This window comes from Eumetopias jubatus, unplaced genomic scaffold (genome assembly GCF_037043125.1).
Source record: "Eumetopias jubatus isolate StellerSeaLion01/CBP00866 unplaced genomic scaffold, mEumJub1_p1.0 scaffold_1, whole genome shotgun sequence".
Lineage (NCBI taxonomy): Eukaryota > Metazoa > Chordata > Mammalia > Carnivora > Otariidae > Eumetopias > Eumetopias jubatus.
In genome coordinates, this window is record NW_028274807.1 from 68,934,435 (window position 1) to 68,948,247 (window position 13,813).

The following is a 13,813-nucleotide window of genomic DNA, read 5'->3' on the forward strand; positions in this document are numbered from 1 at the left end:
AGTTCTCCTCGTGTGAGAAATTGCAATGGTTCCTTAGATGAAGCCTTGCTGTCTTTGGAAGCACACGCCTCCCACCCCTGTGCTCTTGTGGGACACAACAGTCAGCAGGCACTCTAACGTCAAGATGAAGAACTCCAGCCTTGGAGCCAGGTGAGTGGGTACAGTCCCATCTCTGGCTCTGTCATCTCCAGCTGGCAGAACCTTGTGAAACTGCTCAACCTTTCTAGGCTTGTTTCTTCGTCAAAAGGGGACAGTAAAACCACATTCAAAGGATGAAGTAAAATAAGCCCTTTGAAGTACTTGGCATGAAGCCTGGCTCTCACAGAGCATGGAACCAATGGTAATCAATAACATCACCAGCAGGGGGACCAAGAGGCAGAGAGAACAAGGGGACACCCTGAAGGAGAAGAATGCTGTGACTCAGTCAGTAGGTCCTACGGGGCCAGCTCTGGGCACACTGCTGTGTGCTCTGCTGGTCCCGCAGGTTGTCAGACAAGCGCCTGTCTTCCAGCGCTGTGAGTGATGCTCATAGGGACAGGTGCTGTGGCTCATGCATCTGGGCATCCTTGGAGCACCTAACACGGTGTCCTGCAGTAAGTAAGTACTTACTTACTGTAAGTAAGTATGTAGTATGGAGTAAGTACTCCAGAAGTTTTCAGAAGCAATAATAAAACACTGTACACTACCCTTTCGGGTACCCCACCCTAGGAGAGAGAACAAGTTTGAGGAAGGAAATAAGGATGGAAAGGGGGCTGACCGGCCCAGCCAGCAGGCAGACCCCACAGCGGATCTGAGCTTGGAGACCACAGAGTCCGAATACAAACACAACACATCAGGAAAACGGAGGTTAGTTCTGTGATTGTCTTCCCTAACCACACTGACATTCAAGTCTATTTCTGTCACTTTATGACAATAATCATGTTCCCATTAGTTGTTTTTCCTGCTTCCATCCATACTTTGCAATGAACATTTTTTTTTTTAATCTGTTCTATGGCTAAACCTAAGGAGGGCAAAAGTGTATTTCTTTCCTTGGGGAAAAGAAATCTTGGCCTGTGAGTCAGAATTCAGACATTCCCTTCAGGCCCAAGCCCAACAACATGCAACAGATTTTGTCTGATGTGGACTCTATGGGCGAGTCCAATCCAAATGGAAGAAGAGAAACATTTGGAATGTATGAGGCTGAACCAGATGAAGTTCCTATTTTTATTTATTTATTTTTTTTAAGATTTTATTTATTTATTTGAGAGAGAGAGAATGAGAGATAGAGAACACGAGAGGGGGGAGGGTCAGAGGGAGAAGCAGACTCCCTGCTGAGCAGGGAGCCCGATGTGGGACTCGATCCCGGGACTCCAGGATCATGACCTGAGCCGAAGGCAGTCGCTTAGCCAACTGAGCCACCCAGGCGCCCCGAAGTTCCTATTTTTTTAGCAGAAACTATTAGTAGTCAAGTATTAGATATCACTGATTGTCAAATGTCAGTAACTTCATATGGTTCCTGCTAATGTTTACAAATAGGTTATTTTTTACCTTCTGGTGGATCTGCAAGTTCAGATCAAACCCCCGAGGACAGGGACTTTTTCCCCATCTTTCTTTAGTTTTTCCCACCACACCTGCCACTGAACTCACTTGCTGAGTTGGAAAGTACTGCCAGCTAACGATACTTCGGGTTCTCTTTAATGACGCATATGAAGCACTGTAAATGACACAGGCAGCCTGGTCCGACAGGAGGGCAGAGGGGCTTGGAGCCAGGTGGACCTGCAGGTTCCTGAACTTAGAAGCATAAAGGAATCTGTGAGAACAAAGCATCTGTTTGCTCACCAAATGTTTAAGGAGGGCCTGTTATGCGCCAGGCAATGCGCAGGGTGCTAGGGAAATGCGGTAGTGAGAAAAGAGATGGGGTCCCTGCCTTCAGGAGGCTTCCTGGCTCACAAGGGAGGCAGACATCATTCAGGGAGTGGCCCAAATACAAATAAAATGGTAACTAAAGTAGATGTGACCAAGGGCCTGGTGCTCTGACCTCATCAGGACACTCCATCAGGCTTCCCGGATACACAGACAAGTGGAGGTCCGAAACATCAGTAGGCAGAGATTAGACATTCAAAGAAAAGCAGGTTTGGGGAGAAAAAGAGAGGGATGAAGAAGAGGTGAAGCAAAGACTTTTCAGGGCAGTGAAGTAGTTCTGTGTGATAAACAATGGTAGATACATGTCACTGTACATTTGTCCAAACCCACAGAACGTACAATACCAAGAGTGAACCCAGAAGTCAACTATGGACTTTGGTTGATAACGACGTGTCAATGTTGGTTCATGGATTGTAACAAATATACCACTCTGGTGAGGGATGTTGATGGGGGGGCGGGGAGTGGGGCGAGAACGGGGAGGGGGCAGGAGAAACAGGAAGTATATGGAAACTCTGCCTTTTCTGCTCTATTTTACTATGAACCTAAATCTGCTCTTAAAGAAAATAAAGTTCATTAATAAAAAAGTTAAAGAAAGAAAGAAAAGCAGGAATACAGGGGAGGAGTATTGCAAACAGAGGAAACAGCGTGTGCAAAGGGCCCTATGTAAGTCAGAGTAACAGAGTCCTGGTCACTGTCAAGGTCACTGTGGCTGGAAAGCAGAGGGCAGGGATGCAGGTTTAGGGAGAAAGCGGGGCCAGAAGAGCCCAAGAATCAATCCTTGTCTCTTTTCCTCTTTGCCAATGGACATTTATAGCACAGAGGAGCCCATAACTTAAAAAGAAAGTGACATCCTAACCAGGTATGGAAATACAGGCTCAGTCGTGGAGTGGGCCTCCTACCCTCTCCCCAGGATGATTCTTCCCTGTCGTCATTAGCCGAGCGAGCTCAGGGGTGCAAACAAGCTCAAAACAGGCACTACAGGCTTCTGCTGGAGGACCGAAAGAGACAAAAGCTCTCATCCCCGCCCTGGTGACAGTTCTGAGTTGTAACTCAGTGCATTCCCACCCCCTGCGTCAACAAGTGGCTGTTGGCAGGGCAGCCGATACCCAAAGCACAGTTCACAGGCACCGGGCAGAACAAGGAAACATCACCTCAGGGACTAAAACAGTCCTATGATACAAAAATGCACACGAGACCACAAGGATCTGCAAAATAGAAAGCCAAGGAGAATCTTCACCACTTCAGGCAAAAAACCTGCATGGGCTCGGGCAGAGGGCCTACACACCTGCACATGTGGTCCCTAACACTTCCCTGGGCCATGGCGAGGTTCCAACTTTCGTGGCGTTTCACTGAGACACTGACCCAGAGAAAGAGCACGCACGCTGGGGTTGGAACAAGCCCCCCGGACAGTGGTACAACCTGCTAGCAGAAACAGCTTGCGTGTGCTGATGGATAACCCAGACCGTGAGAAAATGGAACAGGGCAGGGAGTTCCTTCAGGTGACAGTTAAGTGTCGGGGATGACTACCTTCAGTGCGTCCCTGGCCGGAGGCTCAAGACTGAACAGGGAGCAACACAAAAGCAAAACTGAAGGCTCTGAGCAAAGGGGGAGGGGCCACGACGAGTCCCTCCTGAAAAGTAGCACCAACCAGCACAACTGGAGGACATCCTAGAGATCCTCCCTCCAATCCCAACTCCCTGCATTTTCTAGAGATTCTCCCTCCAATCCCACCTCCCTGCATTTTCTGAAAAAAACGCTCTGAGGCCCAGAGAGGTCAGCTGGCCTCCACGGACCCAGTATGCAGCAAAAGAGGCTTAGCTTGAATAGGACAACAACTCAAAGTTGAGTCCTCCCTGCTCTGCACGGCACTGTCACTATTTCCCAAAGCACCAGGCACCAGCTAACAGTTAGGGCATGGGCTTTGGAATCAACCAAATCTGGTTCAAAGTCTGGCTCTACCCCTTACTAACAGTAAGTTTCACGAATCCTTGTGTTACTCAGTTTCCTCCTCCGTAAGCTGGGGACAGCCACCACCACAAATAACCTGCCAGACTGCTGTGAGCATCAGAGAGAACATATGTAAAACGCCTGGAGTGTGGATGAGGGCCGAGCAAGGGCAGCAATGATTCTGTTTCTAGAGGTCCCCAGAATTTGCATTCCTGCAGAAAGTCTTGCCAGAGTGAAGCTGTCCCCCGCCCCCAGCAATCCTAGGGCTGTGGTCTCCATTTTAGATTAGAATGTTCTCACCAGCAAAGGCATAAAGGGACCCAACCCATGCCACAGATTTTTACTCGGCGTGTAAACTTACTTTGTTTGCTTTGAGACTGACTCATCCACCTATTTCTGGGAGGACATACAATGCTTTAAAAATTTAACACACAGCGTGGAATTAGAGAACCAATATTCAAACAAAGTCTGCCTGAAGGTTGTGAATAAATGCTGAGGCGGGGGGTGGCCAGAAGCTGAAGACAAAAGGAGAATGTGCTGGGTCACACACATCTTACTTTCTGTCTGACTGGAGAAAGCAGCCCCTAGGAACCCGTGCGGCCAGGACGCACCTGGCCAAGCTGAAATTCTCAGGTCACTTCTTTAACCATGAACAACCACAAAGTGGTGACTGGCAACTTGGAAAGCAGAGCCCCTGGGCCACCCCTCCCCTGTCTCCCCAGGCCAAGGGCGGGCCCAGCTCAGGGAGAACAGGAAAGCAGCCTTAGTTCCAGTATGAACCACTCCTCACACTTCCATCTACACAGTTTCAGAATAAACAACCTAGAGTCAACTTCTAGAAAATCCTGGGCGAGCAATAAAAGTGGTAATGGGGAAATTATTATTCTGATCAAGAAAGGTTCGAGCATAGATTACTAGGTAAAGATAAGAAATCAAGGGCAGTAGCATTATTTCCTTATCCAACCTAGCCAGACAGAAGGCACTGGAAAAAATGCCTGCATTAATGACAGAGGCGTCCCTTGGCTGTGGACGCCTTTTAAAGGGCCTCTCACAGCAATGTGACCTGCTGGGGGAAAAGACTTGTAGAATCAGTGTCCTTATCCAAAAAAACAGAAACAGTTTCCTTCTTTTTGCAAAGAACAGTTGTCCAAGAAATATAAAGTGGGCCACAGAGGTGGGATTTAAGGTCAGGCATGTGAACATTCCATAGCCCTAAATCCCACAAGTTGATAACAGTCTATCTCAGGAAAACCAGAGCAAGAATGAAACCAGAACAAAGAGCCCCCTGTGAGCTGCTTAAGCCTGCTATCAGCTCATCTCCAAGGGCTCAGGGTCACTCTCTGCTGGGGGGTGGGGTAGGGGCATGGCCGGCTGCCCAGTCAGCTCCAGACTCCATGACCCTGCTCTCCAGGCACAGCTCAAGGGCCTGCAGCTTCTCTCACGCTCAGTTTGCAGGATTAAGTGGAAGGGCCTTTAATCTGCGCCAATCAGGAGGCAGCAGAAAACTCTGCAAACAAAGTCAGAAATGCTTAGCTCTTAAAAAAAAAACTCTCAAGAGACACCTGGGTGGCTCAGTCGTTAAGTGTCTGCCTTCGGTTCAGGTCATGATCTCAGGGTCCTGGGATCGAGCCCTGTGTCGGGCTTCCTGATCGGTGGAGGGTTTGCTTCTCCCTCTCACGCACCCCCTGCTTGTGTTCCTTCTCTAGCTTTGTTTCTCTCTGTCAAATAAATAAATAAAATCTTAAAAAAAAAAAACTCTCAAACTCTAATTATCTTTAAAAATCTAAATATCAATGAAACAAATGATATCTGGGATTCGCTTCAAATAATGGGAGAGAGAATGGTGAGGAACACGAAACAAGATTGGCTAGCAGTTGGTCACTGTCAAAGATGGACAACAGGTACATGGGTTTCATTTCACTGTTCTCTACTTTTGTATGTTTGAGATGTTTCATTATAAGTAAAAAAAAAAAATCATACAAAAGCAATGTGAAAACGTAGGTAAATATAAAATTTAAAAACAGCGAAGAAAACAAAACTACACATAGTCCTATAACCAGAGACAACTACTGTTAACTCTTCTTTCTATTTGCTTCCAATCTCTTTCATATTCTTCTTTTGTTTGCAAAATAACATCATACGTCTATACTGTTTTGTCACTTGCTCTCCATTCCTCTCTTACTTTATCTTCAGAATTATTCAAGTCTTTAAATGTCCTTTAAGGGTATGATTGTTACATAGTCTTTCATCAAAAGGTAAGTCAAAATCTATTTCCAATATTTGGCTTCTGTAAGTAAGGGTGTGGTGAACGAGGAAGGATGACATTTCTTATGTACCTGATTCCAAGTAAGAAAGAAATTTCTGACTATGTCCCCAAACATAAACGAACAACACACACACAAAAAGGAGGAATAGTAAGGGAGAAGCTGCTGGCTCCCGGACTAGATCATTCCAAGCACTTACTAACTTTCCAGGCACTTGCTATTGCAAAGGCCATGGTGGGAGGAAATGTCAACAGACATAAAACTGAAACATACTCAGAAAGTGCCTCTTAGGCAACAATAATTCACACACCAAATCCACGCAATGAGTTCAAGAAATCCGCTAGCAACTCTGAAATGCTCGAGTCCTGAAATACTAAGTTTTCAAAGGCAAGAAGAGTTGCTTGGGCCTGGGGTGTTATAGGAAGGCTCTATAGGCACAAGAGTGGACCCAACGGCTTCTCAGAGACCCCTGTGCCTCCAGCATTCAGTCACGCCATGCCAATTACGTGCAGAATTAATAGAACTGGACATTGCTTGGGGCGCCTGGGTGGCTCAGATGGTTAAGCGTCTGCCTTCGGCTCAGGTCATGATCCCAGGGTCCTGGGACCGAGTCCCGCATCCGGCAGGGAGCCTGCTTCTCCCTCTGCCTCTACCTCTCTCTCTCTCTGACGCTCATGAATAAATAAATAAATAAAAACATTAATAAAAAAAAAAAGAACTGGACATTGCTTATCTTATCACTGAGTTCTTTCCCCCAAGCCTTAAAGATGATTTCCTCCCCCAAAAAAGAAAATCCACAAAATTCTCAAGATAGGGAGATGAGAGGGATCTTGTTTTCCCTGCACTATTTAACCCTGTCAAGAAGTAGATTTGGCAGAATATCTGGAAGACAACGTCTCATACGATCAATGTCTGAATGCCAACCAACAATGTAATTTTTCTTTCCGAAGCAAATCCGTAAGTGGCCCACTTTCTGACACAAGGTAATGACTGAGAACTGAACACATTCTAGCTATGTTCCATCTGGCCTTCCTGGACTCCTACAAAGCCCAGGGAACGTCTGAATCAGACTATGTGGCTCTGGCCAGCAGCTGGGAAGGGTCACGCTGCAGCCATCCTGGATAGGGAGCCACTGTGAGACCTTCCTTAGGGGTGGCCCCAAGGACAGAGCGAATGACAACAGAGCTGCAGTAGGACCAAGAAGAGGACCGCAGGAGACTGCGCTTTCCTCCCATGGTCCTTCCCTTTATCCCTCCCTGTCTACCATTTCAGTTTTTTATTTCAGAAAGAACAACTGTGGCTCTCTTATCACTCACTCAAGGATTGAGTAGAGAAAAAGTCAGTCTGTCACACACTGTACACATGCTCTCTGAGGTCAGAAACTATGTAAGTGGACAACTAAGTGCTTACCACTTAGTACATGAATAGCAGCCTCTCCAAACTGAGTTCCAGTCCCCTTTCCCAGGCCTCCCCCAAACATGGGAGTCCCAACGATTGCCCTATTGCTGAGCCACCAAAATTCTCGAGAGAGCATTATCATTTACACATGCTCTATGATGACCACTATGGAAAAATTATAAAAGTATGTGTTGGGATAAGCAAATTCACGAGTGATTTTTAAAAAAATCTTTGGTTATTGTTATTGAGTTATTTTGACAGTAGAAAATTAGTTTAAGAATAAGTTACTACCTAACAAGCCTTGGGAAGGATATGGAGAAAAAGGAACTCTCACGCACTGTTGGTGGGAATAGAAATTGGTGAAGTCACTGGAAAATCACAGGGAGGTTCCTCAAAAAATTAAAAACATAAATACCATACGATCCAGTAATTCCACTACTGGGTATTTACCCAAAGAAAATGAAAACACTTGAAAATACCTATGTACCCCTATGTTTACTGCAGCACTATTGACAACAGCCAAGAAAACACCAACTCAAGGGTCCATCCACAGATGAATGGGTATAGATACACACACACACAATGGAGTATTACTCAGCTATTAGAATGAGCTCTTGCCATCTGTGACATGGATGGATCTAGAGGGTATTACGCCAAGTGAAATATGTCAGAGAAAGACAGATACCATATGATTTCACTTACATAGAACCTAAAAAAGCAAAACAAATGAACACACAAACAAACAAAAAGCAGAAACAGACCCACAAATACAGAGAACAAACTGATGATTGCCAGGAGGGAGGGTAGTGGGGGGGAGGGAAGGTAGTTGGGGTGGGGGCAAAATGGGTGCAGGGGAGAGGGAGATACAGGCTTCCAGTTCTGGAAAGAATAACTTCTGGGGATAAAAGGTCTGGCATAGGGAATACAGTCAATGGTATTATAAAAGTGTCGTATGGTGGTGGAGGGTAGCTGCGTTTGTGATGGGCACAGCATAATACATACACTTAACGAATCACTATGTTATACACCTGAAACTAATGTAACATCATGTGTGAACTCTACTTCAATTAAAAAAAAAAAAAGAAGTCATTACCAACATTCCATTTACATATTTCACTGAGACTGGAACCTCTCAAAGCATGAGTTCATGTCTGACCTAAGTCTACATCCTCCCTCTGGATTCATATATCACAGAAAAAGCTGGAGAAAAACAAACAAATAGAAATGCAACCTAAGATGACATGTAATTCTCTTCTTCAGCTGGATTCCCTGATACAGCAATCTTTAAGATTTACCAAAACTGGGCCAGAAAGCTCAACAAGTTTCTATGCACAGGGCTTGAACTTTACCTTTTTCCCCTGAAAAGAAGCAAAACAGCCTAAAGTATAAACACAGAACAGCTGTCTTCTGGCAAAGACAGTGTCCTGTTGCACACAGCCGCGCCCTGACACAGAGACATGCAGACATGCACCAACCCCAACCCATCACTGAGCCCCAGCTGATGACTGCTGTAGGTCTCCCCACGCGTCCCTGAGCTCAGCCTCTGAGGTAAGAATGGACAGGAACCACAGGCTGGATGGCTCAAAATCTGCCATCTCCTACAGGCAGTGCCAACGCCCGCCCACATGCAGAGGTGAAAACAGAAAGAAAAGTTACCTTGCAGACGGCCGCCTGGAGAACTGCGTCAAAGCCCCCCTCAGGTGCATCACGGTTCCGGGACACCCTCTGTTTGCGGACCTCCTCATTGAAGCTGTCAACTCTGTCTGTAAGAGGCAGAAGATGGCGGAACCCAAAGGATGGAACGCAGTTTGGGAATAACTTGTAACTGGAAAGAAAGAAGAGAAGAGTCACTTTCCAGCACTGTACATAAATCTTAAACAACCAAGTACTCAGTGTGTTCACAGAGGGTGTTCACAGAGTGCCTCGAGCAGCACTAATCAACATTTACCCAGCGCCGACTGTGTGCCCGGGGGACAGGCAGAGTGGAGTGCACACAGAGAAACAACACGGTTCTTACTCTACAAACACCGAGGCCTGAGCTACAGGCAAGTCGGCATATCCAGGTTGTTCAGTGAACGGAATGGACAAATGGTTCGAAAAAGTAGAGATAAGAGTGGGCTACTGTGGTCAGAGGAAGACGTCACGGAGGAGTCCTGCCGTGGGCCTTGAGAGATGCGGGGGACCAGTGACACGGGCACCGTGGCCTAGGCAGCCCAGCAGGGAAGGCTCTTTTGGGCTGAGGAAGGTGGGCAATGTCGAGTGAGAGCAGCCTGAACAGAGGTGCTCATTGAAACCAGCTTCCCACATCACCTCTGCTGCCGCCATGTGCCAAAAGATCACATAACCCCTTTGTGCCAACCCCCTCGGAGACACCCGCGACATCCTGGCGCATGAGCAAATGTTAATGGAAAAGGAATGAAAACATTCTTTCTGCTACTTCGTTCACTTGTAAATACTGCACTGATAAACGATCAGCTCTCCTAAATGCAACAGAAATCATTCAGAAACTAACCATCTTCAAATGGAAAATTAGATCTGGCAATTTGGGAAGAGGAAAGAACGGCATCTCATTAGCAGGTGAATGCTGCATCTTTCTCCTACGATACTGGACCATCTCATCTGCAGTCTGTAGTAGAGATCCCAATGTTAGGAGTTGGATAGTTAGGTGGCCAGGGCCAGGGTCCCCAACAAGAAAATATGGAGTTAGGACAGCTACAGCACTGACATCCTGTTTTGCAGCTTAGACAGGACTGCACTGACATTCTGCTTTGCAGCCTTTGCAGAAATGACTTCTGCAAAACGTCCTAAAATAAGACAATTAACCACAAAAGCATCTGTCAGTATCACAGGCAAGGGGCAGTTAAGACATAAGCCCCCAGATGTCAGCAAAAAAAAGACCATCAGCACATGGACATTAACCTAATGGGTAGACAAAAACGTGACCAAAGCCCTGATTGGCATGACTCAGCACACTCTGATTGCTTAAGAAAGTTCCGCAAAAGACCTCATAAAAACCCTCAAACTTAGAAACTCCAAGGGCAACCCACTCGGGTCCCCCCTCCCTCTCTGGGAGCTTTGTACTTTTGCTCAATAAACTCTGCTTTGCTGCCCACCATTCTTCATCCAGTCTACCTCGCCATTCTTCGAAGTGGCGTGACCAAGAACCGCGGGCACTAAGGGGACACAAAATCCTGTAACACCAAGTGGCTCCATACCTGGAGGAAGTTATACCCCAATTATGGATCTAGGAGTCTCAACTTGACATATAGCCACTGACATAGGAAGAGAGGCCTTATGCTGTTTCACAAGTGAATTCTCTAGGGGAGAGGGGAGCGGGTCCTGGCCACAGAGCAGCACCCATGCAAGAGCCCTGTGGCAGGAGAGAACACGGGGAGCCCGAGCACAGGAAGGCCAGTGAAGCTGCAGGGCGGGGAGTAAGGGTGAGGCTGGGCCAAGCGGAGGCTGGGAAGGCAGACAGAAAGAGACCACGCAGGTTTGTGGCCATGTTAAGGAAGCCTCTCTTTCAGAATAAAAGATGAAAAAAAAAAACAAAACACCCCAGTCATGGAGAGGCATGGGGGGAAGGCTTTATAATCCAATTTAAGCCATGTGCATGGGAAGGGAAACAGGAACTACTAGGGGATCCTGCCTAACTTGCCAAGCAGCAGCCAGGGCAGGTGTGGACAGGATCCTTTCCTCCGCTACACGCTCCCCTCCATCTGCCTTCCCTTGTTTCACTCCCTCCTTCTTCCCCAAATCTTCCCCTGCATCTCGCGCTTTCTAGAACCCAGGCCACTCAAACGTTTTATTCCCAACTCATTCTGCCATGAAGAAAAGGCCATGGAAACTGTTCCTGGCTGGAAGAAGGAGCTGAAGTCCCATCAGTAGTTATTATAACTGGATAAATGGACAGATGCAGGAGGGAGTTAATATACACCAACTCCCTTCCTCCAAGCCGCTACCCCTTTCTGTGTGGCTCTGGTCCACAGTTTAGGACTTCAGGCATTGATCATGTGGGTCGAGGATAGGGAGGAGAGGAACAGAACAGTACTGTCGTTCAACGAGAAAGCCAGAGAAGCTGTGAAAAGCTCACCAACATGAGCGCAGCATTTTTTCCCCTTTTCCCTTTCATTCCTGCTAGCAACATTAAGTAGATGTTTTTACCTGGAGAATGACTATTAAATCATCGGGAACTAGATAATGTGTTTGCCAGACAGAAGTCTTCATGACAAGGAAATTACTATAATCAAACCAGTCACCTCTTAGAAGAGAACGGCTTTGTCACACAGAACCCGGTGACTGTCTCACAGTCACTAAAATACAATGCCCTCTGCAAATAGTTATTTAATTTAACCCCTGGAAGACCTGAGTGAACTTAAGGTCTGGGTGTTTGGGGGTCTAATGCCGGGAGACACTCCAACCCCCACCCTGCGTCTGCCCAGAGAGCCCTGTTTAGGGCCATGTATAGGGAGTTACTAAGTTATGAATTATGAACTAAGAAGTATATAGGCTTACGTTGCCTGGGGGGAGCATGTACATGTGAAAAGTGATTGCAATTTGAAGACACTAGAGCCAGGCAAATCCAGGAACAATCCAAGGCTTCAGGACAATATTATGGGGATGAGCTGACATGGAAAGAGCTCCCCTCTAAGTATTTAGAACTGCTGGATAACATAAAATGTTTCAAAATGTTAATATGGAAGTTTAGCAGGGAAATCTCAGGTGCCAGAAATGAAGGACAAAAATCGTTCAGCAAATGAGTCTTAGGAGTCTTAGGAGACAAGGTAGGCCTGGAGCGAGAGTTCAGACCGAAGAGCCCCCGGATGTGCCACGACCGGGCGGACGTCCCAAAGGCTGGGAGCGGGGGCCGAACAGGGACGGATGAAGCCCTGGAACGGGGCTTTCTGCAAAAAGCTGAACGCTACAAAGAGCTGCCCTGTCACCAAAATCAAAGATAAAAACTCCAACCAATAGCCTGGGAAAGAAGCAAGGAAGATCCACTCCGGGCCAAGGGCAAGATGAATCACCCATAAAAATTGTTTACTCCAGGCCCGAGCAAGTCAGAATTCACTATATTTTTTATGCTGAAGGAAGCCCCAACTGAGAGATGAACAAGAAAACTAGTCCCATCGAGACCCAGAGGATCCTGGCGGCAGCAAGCATACACCCGCCCTGCAAGGATGCAGACACACCAGCACACCTGGGGCCGAGATGCTCGCACAGAAAACCACTGTGGGAGCAGAAGAGCTAATGACAAAGTTCTGGACCCTACAAGAAACGAGCCACCGTGAAGGAATGTCCACAAATGCAACAAACAGGATGATCTGCAGTTCAAGAAATAGAGGTAACAAAATGATCCGAAGTACTATAAGACCAGGATATTTAAAACATTAAAGAAGAGGAAAGAATAGATACCAAAAGCCAGAACAGGATATTATTAGAAGGAAAAGGAAAAAAAGTCAGAAGGCTCTGGGGGAAAAAAAAAAAACAGTATCGAAAACAGAAGTTTGGAAAAGAACCAAATAAAAAATATAGTCAGCGAAATTCAAAATGAAACATCAGTGTATGGATGAAGCAACTGAAGAACAAAATGGTAAACTAGAAGAAATTTCCTATTATGGAAATTAGCGTTAGAAAAGAAAGAGGAGAGGGATCAAAGAGAAAATGTCTGAGAACATTCAAGAATAAAAAGATGTATTCTCAGGCTAAACAAGCAGACCAGATTCTAAGCAATGTAAATAAAAGTAAATTCAATCTAGACACATTGAAATGCCTATCATTAGAGAATATGGAAAGCACAGGAAAGTATTAAAAGCCACCAGAGAGAGGGCAAACCATTAGACGGACAGCAGACTTCTCGTCCGCCGCAAGATATGCCAGAAGACAATGAAATCATACCATCAAGGTGGAGAAGAAATACTATGACCCCTTGGAAGAAATACAGGAAGGGTAAGAAAAAACACAAATGATGAAGGATGATGTGTTATCTCACTTGTGCAGATTTTTGCATGTATATTTCCATTTGTGTGTGTGTGGCAAGAACACTCAAGATCTACGCTCTCAACCACTTCCAAGTATACAAGTGTATGCTCCAAGTAGTAACGATCATCACCGTGCTGCACATTACACCCCCAGAACATCTTCCTCTTGTAGCTGGAAGTCTGCACCTTTTGACCAATGTCTCCCTGTTTCCCCCCATCTCCCAGCCCCCAGCAGCCACCAGTCTACTCTGTTTCCATGAATTTGACTTTTCTAGATCCCACATATAAATGTGACATGACGTGTATTTCTTTTCTTTTTTT

The 13,813-nt window shown here is 46.2% G+C and overlaps 1 protein-coding gene across 3 annotated transcripts in view; it reads right to left on the reverse strand.

Moving 5' to 3' along the window:
• Window positions 1-13,813, reverse strand: part of ITGB5 (integrin subunit beta 5) — a 112,171-nt gene that overhangs the window by 63,112 nt on the left and 35,246 nt on the right. For all 3 annotated transcript variants that reach the window (XM_028091290.2, XM_028091289.2, XM_088024852.1), the window contains exon 5: window positions 9,168-9,336. In XM_028091290.2, the coding sequence (XP_027947091.1) occupies window positions 9,168-9,336 (169 nt within the window). The remainder of the gene's footprint in view (window positions 1-9,167; window positions 9,337-13,813) is intronic.